The sequence below is a fragment of the Phalaenopsis equestris genome, unplaced genomic scaffold, assembly GCF_001263595.1.
Source record: "Phalaenopsis equestris unplaced genomic scaffold, ASM126359v1 Scaffold209375, whole genome shotgun sequence".
Lineage (NCBI taxonomy): Eukaryota > Viridiplantae > Streptophyta > Magnoliopsida > Asparagales > Orchidaceae > Phalaenopsis > Phalaenopsis equestris.
The window spans coordinates 428736-446278 of record NW_018228544.1 but is presented as its reverse complement, the minus strand read 5'-3'; the positions used below and the strand labels follow the sequence as shown (position 1 = coordinate 446278).

Below are 17543 nucleotides of genomic sequence, written 5' to 3'. Positions count from 1 at the left end.
TTATCTTTTATATTATAATTTGTATATTTTATGCCCCGATCAAAACATTATGGTACAAATTTTTTTTCTATAATATAACATTGAGTGTATGTTTGGGGCAGTTTATTTGTTGCGGTGGCGTTTTGAAAATGCACATGGACTATTTGGGTAAACTACGTTTTGATAGCTTATGCGTTTTGAAAAGGTTAAAAACAACGTTTTCACTCTGCACCTATTTAGGCGCAATGACAGTTTTTTGACAACGGCCTGCATTTCCAAAAAATAAAAATTTGTAATAGTTATCACACCTAGCTTATCAGCATATTATTTAATTAGCTTCAGCTGACCCAAACAGACCCTGTTAGAATTAATCTAGATTTTTAGCATGTTAATTGCAAATTTACGAATAATTTATACAACGGAGAAATTTATGATATTATTAGGAGGATAAAAATTTCTTAATTATTATAAATATTTTAGTACATGATTAAGGCAATAATATGCCTTCATCCTATTAAGTGGGGTTAGTTACATGAATCTTTTTTCTCTATTGCGCCCTATTGAGTGTTATAATTTAATTTAATTCTAATAAATTAAGAGCATTTTTTATATAACATGCTTCTGTCTTTTATGGTCTATCTTGATCTTTTTTAACATAAGTCGAATCTAAAAAGTCGACTCTCCTAAATAAATAATCTGATGGTCGACATTTAGTGTGACCATATCATCTAAGGCGACTCTCTCTAATTTTATTTGCCATTGGTGCTACACTAGCCTTTAACGAACATATTTGTTTCACATTTTGTCTTTAAAAGTAAAACAACCAAGCATTCTGACCTTAGCAAGACTTTAATTTTACATTTCTCTTTTATAGGCTAACATTCTCCGTCATAAATCATTACAAGTCTCACCATCATTTTATAAAAATTTCTTTTAAATGGTATTTTTTTATCACATAACATAGTTGATGCATTCCTCTAGTTCAACCATCCAACTTGAATTCTATTGATAAGAACTCAAGATATCTAAAATGATCACTCTTTTTAATGACTGGTTCACTCGTTGTTACAACATTGCCACTAGATCTACTACTTCTAAAATTATATTTTATATATTCGATTTTAAAATTACTCAAACTAAAGTGTTTAGACTCTAAAGTCGATCACCATGATTCAAGTTTTTCCTGTACTCTTTCTCCAATCTTATCCACAAGAAGCATATCATTGGCGAAAAGCATACACTTAAATGTACAACAAAAACATCCATAATTAAAGCAAAAGGATATGAGTTTAAAGCTGATTCCTGATGTAATCTAAGTGAAGAAGAAAAAAAAAACCTTGATTAATCCTCCTTTTTGCTCAAACACATGTAACAACTCTAGTATACATATCTTTTAAAATAAAAATCATATCAACATTTTTCTTTTCTAGAGCTTTCCCAAAAACTTCTCTTGAGTTCTCATCAGAAGATTTTTCAATATATATATATATATATATTCTCTTTACTCTCTTTGCACTTCTCTATTAGATCTCTTAATCTATGTATAGCTTCCATAGTAGATTTATACATCAAATCAAAATTAATTTTGAGAAATATTTTTATCAGTTTTAAGCGATATTTAATTACTCTCTCCCACTATTTTGATATATGAAACATTAACTTAATTGTTTTTTAATTTGCACATTCTTGTGCATCTCATTTATTCTTAAAAATAAAGACCAAAAACTCCTTAATTCATTAAACATTTTTTTTAAGTTCTTAAACTAATATTAAAATATTTAGTAAACCAAGAAATTCTGAAATCTTTTAATCATTTTCACACTTCTACTAGGTTATCAAGTCCTACTTAATTATTTTTCACCCTTTTATTTTTTTTAAAGCTTCATTGACTTCTATTTTTCTAATTTGACAAAAAAATATATAAAAAATATTATTTTTAACAATATTAAGAACATTAAAGTTAATCATAGTTTTAAAATTTTTTATTGTCATGACAGTTATATTACAAGCAATATTACTACACAAGGGCAGCATGATTATTTATCTAGAAACAGTTGTCGCACAACTATTTTCAAACTGTGAAAAACAAACAATCAACCAGCTTATCCGCAACAACTTCTATGTATTAGCTTCCTCGGACAATTGTTGTGCATCATCTTATCGATAAGTTGTAGCTATCCCAAACAAACCCTAAATCATATTTCACAAACTTTGTAGATGAACTTCTTGTTCTAGGTATCTCTCACACTGATTGCATCTTAAATATTATTTGATTCAAATTTATACTTCAACGATACTAAAATCTTATGAGTTCTCATTACAACTCCATAAAAAGGGGAGAAATGAAGGAGTAGAGAGAATCATTAAAGTTCCACTATATCATTTTTTTTTGGTGGTAACGACTAAATCTCTATTAGGGAGTATGAGTTGATGTGACATAAGTCAAACAGAATATATCAAACTCAAGCTAATTCTGGTTAAGATTCAATGTCACAAGAATGATAAAAAAGCTCGTTGACGACATCTATTATTCGACTTATTATGTAATTTTTGTTTAATTTGTTCGTTCAGTAAGTGAGTTGTACGTGAAAATTTTTTTGAGCTTGATTTATAAACTAAGTGAACAAGAACAAATGTTTGTTCATTCGTGATAAACTACAAATAATTCATTAAATAATAATATTTTTTTATATTAATTTTTATATTGGTTTTTTTTAAATACTATATTTAATTATTTTTTAAAAATTATTTGAGTGATATAATTTTGTGTTAAATATGTAAATACATGGGATTTTGCTGGTATGCATGTAAAGCTCTTAAAAAAATGCCAATTTTAGGTGTTACGTATGTAAATACATAAAGTTTGAGTGGCGTACACAAATTCTTCGGATCCCCCTCGGCCAGTATTACAAAATTTATCTTTTATGTTTACATGTAAAAAAGAGACTGAAAAGTGCAAAACTCTTGTGCAACACATAGTGTCAAATGTTGTACATTAGCTTAATAAAAATTAAATAAAATGTTTTATTAATCAAGCTTAAATCGAGCCGAATACAAATGTTTTATTTACGAGTCAATTCTAATCCAAGCCAAACACGAGCAATAAAACATTTGAATGAGACGAATGCGAACAAGTCTTGGCCTCAAACAAGCTCCACTCATTTACACCCCTAATAGTATACTTATGACTATTTAATAACTTTATATAAAAGTTTGTTATAGAATGTCTTAATCTTTCTCAATTGATAGTACATGATAAAAAACGCTATGGATGGATCCAAGACATGAAGTTAGCCAGTTTGTTGAGCTAGTATAGCAGATCGATCAGACTGAATCGATCAAATAACCCAACCAAGTTATTGGAAGGATACTTTTCTCTCGAAGTTGAATAAAGCGAACGACTAATGTGATTCAATCAACTTGCATGAGAAACATGCCCGACTGTATTAAAATGACAAACTAAATGCTGAACTCCCCATGTCTTGTTGAAGGACATGGCATACTTCTGTAGCACTTACCAGGCTAGCAGAGGCACTTCCTAGGATGATATGCTAGAGGTTAAACCCTAATAAGAGAAATAGTTAGCTATGCAAGACGTTATCACTTGGATAGCGGAAGAGGATGTCACAAGTATAACCTAACCGGGGTAGTTTTTTGGGTCTGTTTTAAATTTAGTAATTGGGCCAGAAGGCTTATCAGACGGCCCAAATATTGATGGATGGACGGCCCAATATTGTTTTTTGCAATCACATAAATTCGAAGGATCTGTCCGCCAGCAGTGTCTTCCCCATTACAAACCCTAATTGACATAATCTTCGCGGTTCTTCATCAGGCGATTCGATGGGGAAGAGGAAGGAGCGACGCCTCGCGGCTATGAGCGCTGCAAATCGAAGAGTGAAGCTCGATCTCCTTGCGGAACCCTCTGGTAATATGACTTTACTCTTTTGATGACTAGCGGTTTAGAGATTAGGCTTTTACGCGGAGCTATATGCCTTACATGAAAAAATTGCTGTGTAAGCTTGAATGATTCGTATTTTTTTATTCTTATGTTATTCTTCAATCTGCGCAGCAGGGTAGTTTAGTCTTGTTAACGTAATACAATAAACGTTTTTTGTTTAATTTTTCTGATCCAATTTCGCGCAATCACCTGCGAACTACTATTTATTTTGAGGATTTCTTATTAAAACTTATGTCTATTATTACACAGATAGAAGTTTTAGGTTTTCATTTTTCATGCATGACCGAATGCTTTCATTGCGTCGGAAGAGGCAATGTTTTCGCGTTTTATTTTGATTGATGCCTTCTTTTTTAGGTTTTTTTTGTATGCATGTTTAGGCTCCGTATACCACTCTTTCACATAGCTGCTTGGGAAATACCATTTTTTTTTTTTTAGAAGTTTGATGGTCATTGACTTCACATGGTATACATATAAGCTATGTCCCTTGTATCGCTAGATAATTCGTCTATTGTTGAATGCAATTTTATTAATTTTTTCCATGTTTTTTCCAAGGATTGAATGGTTTTATGTTAAGCAAATTTTATTTTTGTATATCTTATATTGCTTGCATGCAGTCTAACTGATTGATGAATTCTTGTAAGTTTTTATCTGAAAAGGTACTTTAATTTTTTTTTCTTGGTAAACAAGACTCTCTTTATACTTTTTGGCTTTCTTCTCTGCTAGATTTTATTGTGTATGGAAATGGATCAATGTTTTATCATTTGTCTGTGTTCTTTTTTTTTTGTCCTAAAGAGAATGATCCAATTTAATTGTCTCAGTTTATCTTTCTTCATGACTATACCGTAAACACTAAAGTGCATTAAAGGTCTTGCATTTATAGTCCTTCTGCTATCTAGTCATTACGTTCATTTTATGAGTATGCTAACATCGATCCTCTTGCAATTGTTATTATATTCATAACACTTTATTTTGTTGCTGTGGCAAACTTATCTAATTTTGTGCGTTTATTACATATTGAAGGTTAGTAAGCTATTAATTTAGAATTTTCACAATTTGAAAAATTCTTATTTTCGACCATTTGTTCATGGTTGATAACAGTGATTATTTATGAAATTGCTTTTGTTGTTCCATTCTAAGTGCATTTGGTTAAGTTGATGAATGTTTTTCTATGCAAAAATCCAGCTGTTTTAAGTCTTTGATAATATATTAACTTTATGTGTAGTATCTCTATTGTATCAATTCACATCTAGTTACACTCATATTGTCCTTTTGTGCCTTGAAAATGTACCATTTCACTTACACCCGTTCAACTTTTGATGTATAACTTGCGATGTGCACCCTTGAAGTATATTTTAGTATCTTGATTTTTTTGAATTTGGTTATTGTTCATCCTCATTGTCACATTTAATTTGGTTTGTATTTTTATTGTTTTTTGAGTTGTGTGCCATTTTAGAGCTGAAATCAGAACAATGTATATCTGTCAATGCAGATGCACAAACATGTCATCAAAATGGATTAAGGACTTGTATTACTGCACATCAAGAATTTTATGATATCATTGTCTATATCAGGCATATGACAGTTTTTATTGATTTTATTTGAAAGAGGTTTAATTACTTTGATTTAAACATGGATAACTTATTGCATTTTTTAAGTTGGAAGATACTGGCACATAACTAGAAATTGAGAAATAATGTTTTTTTACATAGAGAGAAGTTACTGTGTGTAGTTTCTTTGTTTTTTTAATTGTATATATGTTTAATTTAGCTTTGAAACATTAACAAACATGTAAATCAAGAATAAGGATCACTTCTGTATTTTATTTTTGCTTTTATTTTAAAAACATGTTATTTTGTGCATTTTCTGTATGTTTTTTTAATTTTTTTAAGATAAATCGACTTGCTTTGATAAACACTAAAAACATCAAAAGGACTTTTCGATGTTTTTGAAAAGAACTAAACATGTTATTCCATATCAAACATGTTTTTTTTTAATAACAATAAAAAAAAACACTACAAAATAAAAATTGAAAAACCAAAAGCCAAAATAAAAGTGATTCCAATTTCCAAATGGCACCTTAAATTAATCAATACTATTGACGTCTGTTGGTTTTTTCTCGTTTGTGCCTTTGTATATCATATCATAATGTTCATAGTTCATACATTTGTAGCTGTAGAATTTATTTAAAAGTTCATAGCTGGGTTAATAAGTTAGATTTGTGGATCATTGTCCTTTCATGATTATCAAACTAACATTTTATTTTAATATTTGAGGTATTTATTCTTGTTTTTTTCTTAATTTGAAATACTGACTTCTGGAATTGTTCTTTCTGTAGAGGAGGCAAACTACAATTCTATTAATGAGGAAGCTGGTGTTAATCAAGAACACGATCATTCTGCTAGTGCTCCTCCTTCACCATCTTCGTCAGGTGGGTTCCATCAATTTCTCTTCCAAGGACTATATAGAGAAGATAGCCTTGCACAACATATTTTTGGTGGAAATTTGGAAATACTGCAAAAGAATTGTCGCATGCACCCAGATTTTGATTTTGATACTGTGGGGTGGCTGAGTTCTAAGGAATGTTCATAGTTGTTACAGATCCAGCTGACACCATGAATAATAGTTTATGACCTTTTTGGCAGCATCTTGGAGATTTCAGGACAAAGTGTCACCTTGGTTCGTATGCTTTTATCTTGTTTTGGTTTCCAGCCACTAACGTGAATTTATCTAATTTCCAGGTGATTGGGCGTGATCATTTGCCCAATGAAGCTTTATCAATAACTTTATTCTATATAGTGATATATACTAAAATTTATACCATATTATTTTCTTACTTGCTCTGCTACTTTTTAGGGAGTTGCTTACAGTCTCACATGATGTTTTTGTGTACTCAGGTCATAATAAGGAGAATCCACTGCTCTTACTTGGACAATATAGTGATGATGAACTGGATGATGAAGTAAATGTAGTGCAGAAAGATGCTGATGATACAGATTATTCAACGGGGTCAGAGGTAATTCTAGTTTTTTTTTTTTTAATATAGGTTAATCTTTGAATTTTTTTTTAGAATCTCTTATGTTGTCTTCTCTGTTATTCAAACTATTTTTTTAGAATCTTTTTATGTTGTCTTCTCTGTTAATCAAACTTATTTATGTTCTTATTTAATAGTATTTATTACTATTAAACAAGAGGTAAATAGGCTTGTTAAAATGTTTTATTTTTTAAAGTATTTGGAATATTTTTGTGGGCATGCTTTTGGTGATGGTAGTGTGGCTGGTTTGAAGCAAGATGGGCATCTACTTTTTTTTTTCCCTTCAGCAGAACTCTTCTTCTTCGCCACTGCAGCTACTGACACCATGACACAACCATCATCTTTTGGTCTATTTAAAAAATTAAAAAAAAATTATACGAGCCCCAGCAATTTTGATTCTTAGTATACCTGTCTTATTGAATCTAAACTATCTATTTGAACCGACACACTTGGATGCAATCTTACGTCTTTTGTTTGAATTTTCTGCTTTTATTTCAAACTCAGAGTAATAAATCCGCTTCTTCATTAGCCAAAGGCTACTCTGAAACTGCAAGTTATACCTTCCTCATAATATATGTTTAGGTTGAGTGAGATATTTCCTGTACTAATATTGTAGCCATGAATACTTGTTTGCAGAATTAAATACCTTAAGCTATAAGTTTATATTTTTAGCTATGTGCCCAATGTCCATTTCTCTAAAAACTGGTAAGGTATTTTCTTACCAAATATTTTTTTTTAAAAATCAAATGAAGTAATTCTATTGGCTATTATTTTATCTTTAATGTCTTAAAAAAATCCATACATCATTTTTTGTTATTTTAGTTGCATTTATCAATTATCTGATAATATTATTTAAAATGGAGTGATATTTAGGTGTAATAAGTATAACTTCTTTGTATCCGTTATATAAAATAACGGGGATCCATATTAGTATATAAGTTCTAGATGCAAGGCTATGTTGTTAAAATGGAGAATGATATATGGATTATTATGCATCAAGAGAATATCATTGAGATTTGAAAGTAAATTTTGTAAAATTGTAATTATTTGGATATTCTGTATGCAGTTGATAATTGAATAATAAAAAAATCATTGATTGCTAAGTTATGTGATGAAAATGAGAATGCTAAAATGAATGTGCGACAAAACTAGGAAGAATATATCGAGGAATTAATATATTTGAGAGATTATGATAGTATTTTATATTGAAGGTAAGATAGTGAAAACATAATTAGCTGGTTTGAAGATGTATAATAAAGAGAAGAAATTCGTAATTAAATGATTAAGTAAATTTAGTTGGAGGAGTGAGAAGGGTGCAGCTGACCTAATATGACATGGATATAATTTGTTTACTATGATTTACATTGTGTAGAATTAACATCTCATATGGCACTCAACATAAATATATGAAAAATGAAGCATCATGAGTTGACACTTGATATTCAGATATGGCTCATGTTTTTTGTTAGTTCAAAATTAACCAGAAAATTTTGGGGTAAGGTTTTTGATTGTGATGATTTGGAACTGAAATCCAGCTATTAGAGTGTGATTTATGCAAGCACTATATCCTTGATTTTTAGGCTAGTTGTGCTTAACAACTTCTGACTTGATAGCTGTTGTCTATGATGATATAATTATTTCATTTGCTAGTAACAATAATCTTAAATTATTTTAAGTAGATGAGGGAAAATTGAATTGTGGTTTTATCAGATGATAAGTGGAGAGTATTGGATAGGATTTTAGAGCATAGATTTTGTTAGTTTAAGCTTGTGAGATGGTGATAATTGGAAGTTATTAACAAAAAAGTGAAGGGCAGATTGAGAAAATTAATTTTCAAAAAAATTAAGTAAAATTGAAGCTAATCTTACCCAAGGTTCATATGCATTGCCTTATACATTGGAAGGTAAGCACCCAAACCGTGGTTATGGCACTCGACACCATATTTGAATGGCTAAGGTGCGTTAAATTGTGAACTAAATTTGCACCATTTTTTTGTTATTTCTTATGGCATAAATACATACTAAATCATTTAAATAGATCATGAACGACAATCTTTTTCTAATCTTGAGTGAAAGGAAACTAGTTGATCCCTTCTATTTTTCATTGTTTTTTAAGAGTCGGTTTGTTTCTTGTAAGATTTTTTATTTGCCATTCATGACTAGACCTCTTTTTAGCATTAAGGCGAACAAATCATTTCACCAGCGTCCTGTTAGTTGTTATTAGGGGTGTAAACGAACCGAACACGAACAAACAGTGCTCGTGTTCGTGTTCGGTTCATTTGAAATATAATTTGTTTGAAATAGGCTCGTGTTCGAAATTGTTCGTGAAGGGTCTGTTCGTGTTCGATTCGATTTGTTCAAAATTAGTTCGGATTGTTCGAACCGTTTGAATCGCTCGAACTGTTTGCATCGTTCGAAATGTTCAAAATGTTCAAAATTATTCAATTTTGTTTCTAATTTTTGAATTGTTAAATAGACAACAATTTAAATATTAATTCTCAAATTACCAAAAACAATAAATAACATTTGAAACTGAATTAGAACTCCAACAAAAACATCCCTTGATCATTAGTCCTTACATCCAAATATTCAAGCAAATAATCTCTTACATAAAAATTTTCAAGCCATCAGCCAACTTTCCTTCATTTTCTAATGCAGACATGGAAAGATAACAGATGGTAAATCTCCCATTCTCAATTTAATTCCATTGATCCTGATATGGTTGAAAAGTTGATATTTAAATTCAATACTTTGCTATGAATTTGTAGAAAACTCGAATCACAGCGTTACATGTCAGAATGGACTGCAAAGTTAAAAAAAGGACTCTTTAATATGATCCAAAGTGCAAATAACCATTAGTCCTGTCAAATTTAATCACAATTGAGAATTGCATGAATTTCAGCATCAGAAAGTTAAGTAGCGAGAAAATTTACAAAAATAAAAAGGAAAAAAAAATTTTCCAAGTCAATCTGTATATATGATAATAGGGGCAATTGCATACATGATACATACCACCCAATTCCTATGAATTAATATAATTAACACCTACACTTTACATTTTACCTTTAAAACATTCAAATCTTTCATAGCACATCAAAATTACCACTGTTTCATGCATAGGTTAAGTGCTATAAACATAAAAAAATTAAAGTTCAAGTGTTAGATATGTCAATAGATAAGAATTAGGTGGTTTGTATGAAATCTTCATTAACAAAAATAATTTCATAACACCAATTAGATCTCTCATGTCAATGAAAATCAATCTAACTCTAAATCGAATCACACCAAAGGGAAGTTCAACTAGTGAAGTGGGCTTCGAACGTAACCCATTATCCTTGCACCTCTCATTCAAAGCTTTCACCAGTTCATTAGGATCATTTTGAACTTTCTTAGCACGTTCCTGGAAATTTGTAGAGCAAAAAATTGCAATTAGGTTTCAGTCTCATCAACATCTCATCTGCTTGCCTGAAGTACACCATCTGAAATTTTACCTTCTTCCATTTTCACAATTGCTTTATATAACTCCATTTTTCCCTCCTAAGGAAATATGAATTGAATCGAGAAAGCAAGCCAAGATTATGACAAAAAAAAAACTTGAATAATAACTGCCTTGTACGTGTTGGCAGTATGGGCTACCTGAATATTCCGTAAGGTAGCCTGATCAAGACTCAACTTAGAAGCAACATCACCAGTCTGCTTATACTTTTCCTCGTACTTTTTTTTGCCAAGAGCTCAACCCGAGACTAATGTAAAAGTTAGCTATAATAAATCATATCAATAAAACCAATTTAAATAAAATAAATTATAGTAAAGGTTTACTTCCACTTAACATGCTTTCTTACAAAAAAAAACGTACTCATTAAAGCTAAAGTGATAGGCATACCCATAAAATAGGCCCTAAATAACTTAAAATCATAAAAAATTAGCCCAACTTCATGGATTAAAAACAAAAGGACGCAAATTTAGGAAGGAATCTTATAGCAGAGAAATGAGAGCGAGTGCGTCAAAATTCCAAACATGTAAACAGAAAGAACAAGTGTCCAAGTAGGAGTCCAAACAGAATGTGTATTTCTATACTGAAAATGGTAAAAATGTCCATAATATATGCACACTAGAGTGCAAAGTAAGCAAAAAATACTTCATTTTTTTTACCATAGCATAAAAGAAAAGGGTGATTTTATACTGTCTAACTGATCTCAAAGCAAACAAAGAAGCATCATAACTCATTTTTAACCACAACGTATGATTAAAAAGTGATATTTAAAGTTGCTCAAGTTAAAAGAAATTTCATCAGCTAGCCTGATTATAAATTTAAATTGGTACACTTATTCACTAAAATCAGTGGCATTGATGTAGAAAGAAGCAATCACCTTGAGTCTCAAGTGAAAAATACTTGAACAAATCATGAGTATATGAACAAGCAAGGAGCATCAAGCCATGATTTAAAACAAATCTATAATCAAAGTAACCCAGACCCACGCTAAGAAAAAAGGTATGTAAGAAAATATTATAGATACATACCAGACAAAGTAAGTTGTTCACTAGTGCTAATCAACCCCCAACCTTGGGAATATTGCAGAGAAGTTATTTTCCACTAAGTCGATTTATGGGTGCATCACCCAACTATGAGGTATGTGTATTTATAAATAATGCTCCTAGTAAAGCTCTTCAAGAATAAAAATAGGGCCTAAAATCTGAGATGTAGCTACTAGTAAAGATCTTCAAGACTAAAGAAGAAAATAAAATGTACCTTATTTTCTTACCCCTTGGCTCTCTTTTTTAGAACGAACACAAACAACCAACCCTGAGCTCTCGACAAGAGAAAGGGCTTCACGATTTTGAGAGAAGAATGAGAGCAGCTCTCAACGAGAGAAAGGGTTCTGTGATTTTGAGAGAAGAAGGAGAGCCGGCCGGCTTTCGAGAGGGGAAGGGAGGCCGAACTGCCGAAGACCGACCCGACGCGTTTTTGGGAGAAGGAGAGCCGACCGCAAGAGGGGAAGGGGAGGTCGATCCGAAGTTTCGAACAACCGAAGATGGGGGCACGTGATTATATATTATTAATATAGTATATTAATATATTATTATTAATAATTTATTATATATTATAATTTATAGAATTTAATTTTTTAAAATATGATAAATTTTTAGAATATATAATTATTTTTAAATTATTTTATATTTTGAACAATAACGATTCGAAACACGAACGAACACATCATTGTTCGTGTTTGGTTCGTTTAACAAATCGAATATCAAAAATTGTTTGTGTTCGTCTCGTTTGCTTATCAAACGTTAAATTCAATTCTATTATGCTTATATCATACGCACGTCAACCAAAATATGATAAGCTTTGTGCATGTGCATTGAATTGCCCTAAACTAATTTCTCAAATGGCAACATTTTTTTTTTGGTCTATTGTTGTAAGCTATTGCCTTGATTACTACTTTGCATAATATAGTATAATATTTTTATAGTATACAGTATATAGTTTTGTAGTAGTGTATTACATATTACATATTATGTAGTATATAAAAGCTACTGTATGGTATATCGTATGCTATAGCTACAGCTCATATGGTATATTATATTATTATGTTATATTGTTTACAGTGTAATATATAATATAGTATAGTTAATTATATAGTGTTGTGTAGCCATGTATGATATAGTCTGATATATAGTGAAGTATAGTATCTTTTATACAATAAATTATTTGTTATATCATAGAATGGTATTGTATGGATATAGTATACTATATGGCGTTGTATTGTGTTGATGCGAATATATTTTTGATGCTGTAGTGCTTCAGTGTTTCTGTATATGATGTTTTTGAACGCTTCAGCGTAGCTGCAACAGTCATTTAGTTTTTCATGCATTTGCACCCATGTGCTAAGTTTCGATATATATTTTTTTGGACCAAACATTCCTCTTTAGCAAATACAATGAAGTACTCAACTTGCAATATGCTTTCTGTATTTTCAGACTGTAGTTTTCTCCACTGTGGAAATTCTACTTATTCAACTATGCTTTTCTTTTTTTATTGGGGACCTCCTTTGTAGGAAAAGGAGCAAGCAGTAGCAAGTGAGAATTTAGGAAATAACAAGTATGAAGTTATTGAAGCTAGCATTTGTAAACGAGACTTGGAAGAAGTAGGCAGTCCTAAAGAATTGAAGGCAAATGATGGTGATGCTATTAAAAATACTTGTGTGGATGTTGAGCATAGTGAAGCTGAGCCATTGTCTCAAACTTGTGAACCCAAGCCTTCTGAGAATCAAGCTAAAGGTCATATTAATGAACACTGGAAACTGGTGTTGCATGAGGAAAGCAATCAATACTATTACTGGAACACTACAACAGGAGAGACCTCATGGGAGGTGCCTGCAGATTTGGCTGTTGAGGCACGAAATAGAGATGAACGAAGTGTATGTTCTGCTAACGAAGAAAGCATTGCTAAATCTATTGAAGCTCATACTTTTACCAATGAAAACGTACATACAGGAATCTGTGATCAAGTTCTTAGTGCTGATGGGCATGAAACTAGCAATTTCATTTCCAAAGATACTGAGGGATATGAAAACATGGAATTGAGAAGCGCAAGGGCATCTGATAGCTGTTTAAGTACAGGACAATATTGCCTTGATAGTGTTACCGCATCTTATAGCAATTTATCTGGGTATTCAAACCTCTCAGAGCATATTGAGTTGCATCATGCATTGAGTAATGAAGAGACGGATGTTAACTTGCCAAGACCAAGTGGTTGCTGTGAAAGTGAAGATGCTCATGCTTCTCAGCTGATGAAACATGGTGAAGCCTTACTGCAGAGGTTGGCTATGTTATACAGGTATTACTTCTTTTCATTTTCTTTTTCTTTTTCTTTTTTGCTTTTTTTGTTTAATTTTTTTTTATCCATTTTTTAACTTTAAGGTGCATGATGTTAGGTCTGCACAACAGTTTGAAGGATATGAAGGGATAAAAAAGGAGATTGATATCAGAATATCAGATTGCAGAGCTCTTTCATCATATGGTTCATCTTTGCTTCCTTTTTGGTGGCATATTGATGTACAATTGAAGCAGATTGAATCTGCAATTAACAAAATTGAAGCTTCGAATCTTGTTCAAACTGAAGAATTCAGTGATTTCAATGCTAGGCAAATGGCTCCTCTACAACTTTCAAATTTAGATGTTACTGAGAAGGATCATGAACTTATTGTTTCTACTGAATTTGTAACTGACAAGATCAAGAATGAAAATGATGATATCGAAAGGGCTTCTCCAGAAACTAATCTTCAGCTGCAAGGAAGTGAGCATCAACCAAAGATTGTTCCAGATGCCATTCTGATTTCAGATTCTTCTTTTGCTGCACCTACATTAGTTCATAGTGCTGAAGATGATATGGATGTTGAAATGGAGATTGATGAAGAGACTTCGTCACCTCCAAAATCCAATACTGATTGCCTATGTATTTCAGAACAGTTGCCTAATGAATCCATCGTGCCACCTCTTCCAGAAGAGGAATGGATTCCACCTCCACCTTCTGATGTTGAACCAATTCCTCCTCCACCGCCTCCTGAGGGTGAATTGAATTCGCCTGAGGAGCCATCTGCACCATTTCCTTCATCCAATACTGAGACAATGATCTATCCATTTCCAGATCAATGTAATGTGGGATACCACATTCCAGCATATGGTTATTATTCCTCCTCAGTGGCTGAAGTCTCTAATGGAAACTACTATGGTATTGCTGGAGGCAGTCAGTTCAGCGAATCAGACCTACCAGCTTACTACGAACCTCTAGCTAGTGCTTCATCAGAATTGTCTTCTTGTGTTGCGGCAGTTGGGTCTGCGACATACTATGATGTCGCAAATGTGTCTATTTCTTCTGGAACCGTTTTAAGTAGCAAAGAACCCTCTGCATTCTATGTGGAATCCAGTGCTGTTAATTATCAGGATTTTGCTCCTGTTAGTGTTTATTCTTCAGTTGTCGATCTTCATTTGGATTCTCCAGGAAATTATCTGCCCAAGGTAAGTAAGGAGCCTCAATTAAGCACTTTACAGGCTTCATCCAGCCTATCAACTGTTCGAGCTTTAGGAGCTTCATCTGGAAATGATAGCAGTTTAGATCCTCAACCTCCAGTTGTTTCCAAGAATCAATCGAAAGGTGCAGCTTTTATTATTCTTGACAATTTTGTTGTTTTTTAAATATGCAATTTTAAATGTACCCATTTTCGTACTGTGATGAAAAAAGCTACCTAGTGGATTATGTAGATTGCTTGAAGGATTCTCCTTGAATGATGCTTGTAAAGCCCCATTTATTTCTAAATATGACCATTTCCTTTTTAATCATTTTCAGTTGTGCGCAGCAAGAAGCGTACTGTTGCTGTTGCTCCAACTCTGAGGTCTAATAAGAAAGTTTCCAGTCTTGTGGATAAGGTAAGTTATATTTGTACGCTGAGAGTAGTGTTTTAAGTTGTTTGGGCTCATATGTTAGGTTCTTTTTTGGTAACACTATTATATTCATATATGAGAAATAGTGGTTGCAATGCCTGAACTGCACCCCTGATTACCATTCTCTTTGTAGTGGAAGGCTGCAAAAGAGGAGCTGCATGAGGAGGAAGAACCTGAGAGTGCTCTTGAGATTCTGGAAAAGAAACGTCAGAAAGAGATAGAGGTCTGTACTATCAAATTTTTGTATGCCTAGTCTGTACTAATAACTCTTAATTTTATTAGTGATTAATGGTTTTGTCAATTTAGGGATGGCATGCTCGGCAGATTGCCACCGGGGAAGCCCAAGATAATGCAAATTTTGTTCCTTTGGGTGGTGACTGGTAAGCTTTTCTTTTTTTTTTTCTTTAAAATGGTTATGAGGGCCTTATGCATGGACACTTTTTTTTATTTAGGAAAATGCCTTGCGTATGGACACTTAATGAACTTTAATAACTAGTATGCAAACATTATGGTTGAATGCAATTCCTTATATTTTAGAAAATGTAATCCTGTGAAAACATAAGTGATGTTATACTTGCTGGTATCTCTTGGTTAAGTCAATTTTTATATTAGAATTTTGGTAAATGCGATTTCTAAATTGGTATCTTAACTATGTTATTTATATGCGGTAACGTGCACCAATGCAACCCAAAAAAGCACCAAATCACTCTGTAATCGGACATTTTCAACTTCTATCTTAATGGACTCGATACACTCCCGATGGTGCTCATCTTAAGTACGCATCTTCGGTGACAGGCTACTATTTCCCCTGCTCACAGGATATCCCATTTTTGAGCTATAAATTCCTACCATGCCATTGCCGTCACTGCAGTTTCTTTGACAGTGTCTGGGTGAGCCTAAAAACCTACTTTCACACAAATTCTGAATGGAAAAAATCCCTGGAATTTATGTGGCAGGGAATGGAAGAGCAAGTAAACGTCATTGAAGTTTTTTAAATAACCTTCTAGCGCAGGAGCTAAGCAGTAAGCTGTGGCATGTGAAAACAATCGTGAAACTGGGAAACCAATTCTTTCATAAATCCAAAATGCATATCCTCCTCTACTTTCGATTTGGCGTACTGTAGAGAGAACAGAAGCCGCAATGGAGGCTATATGCACAAAGATGTTAGCTTTGACTGTCCTGCTATTAGGAAGGTAGTAGCCTGCCAAGAGAGAGATGTTCTTCGGGTCTACTCCATCTTTGGAGTATATCTAGCCCATGAAACCACGAATTGAAAACATCAATTACATGGTGATTTGATTAGTGAGTTTTCACATGTTCATCATTTCTTCTTTGACTTGCCAAATAGCATGCTAGTTAACTTCAACAGTAATTTAAAAGAGAAAAGGCATTTAGATCTCTTTTTTTATCATGTTTGATCCATCTTGATTATGAGCAGTGATTGGCTTGTTTCCTCCATGAAACAGGCGAGAAAGAGTGAAACGTAGAACTGCTAGAGCAAGGGCTGAAGATGCTCAGACATCAACCGCAACGGTGGTGGATAAAGAGAAAAAACAGCCTGATCTCATTGAACTCTCAAAAGATCTTCCTTCAGGATGGCAGGTTTGTTTATGCTGAAACCCATAATGTCCAAAACTTTTAATTTTGTACTCTGCACAATCCTTTTCAACTCATTTGTTCTTTCTCTACCTATAATTTTCCTTAAAATATAAATTGCATTTCCTTAACTTTTACCGAGCTCTTCATTTTCTTTTATGAATATTTATATCTGTTTTATTATTTATTTTAACTATCTCGTTCAGGCTTACTGGGATGATTCTACAAAGAAACTTTATTATGGAAATCTCACCACCTCCGAGACGACTTGGAATAGGCCGACAAGATGAATTTTTCTCCTGTTGTTTACCAGTGAGCCCCTTTGCGGAACTCCCCTGCTCAAGTATTATCACCTTTTGTGCTTGTGCTTACTGTTCCTGTGCACCAGTTTTGTATTATTTTATTTTGACGTTTTGTAGGTCGTTAGTTCTTTTTTGAAAATATTTGAAATGGATCTCAGCGTGTTAATATTTATATTTCATTTTAATTTTTATGTAATGCAAATATTACCATCTATACATGTTATCCTTTTATT

General features: G+C 32.5%; 1 protein-coding gene across 1 annotated transcript; it reads left to right on the top strand.

Moving 5' to 3' along the window:
• The first annotated feature begins 3776 nt into the window (after positions 1–3776).
• LOC110036624 lies at positions 3777–17543 on the top strand. Its single transcript, XM_020741111.1, has 10 exons — positions 3777–3904; positions 6273–6365; positions 6832–6950; positions 13027–13808; positions 13906–15125; positions 15318–15397; positions 15546–15635; positions 15719–15792; positions 16879–17014; positions 17215–17543. The coding sequence occupies exons 1-10, from the start codon at positions 3820–3822 to the stop codon at positions 17296–17298; spliced, it is 2763 nt and encodes a 920-aa protein (XP_020596770.1). The 5' UTR covers positions 3777–3819; the 3' UTR covers positions 17299–17543.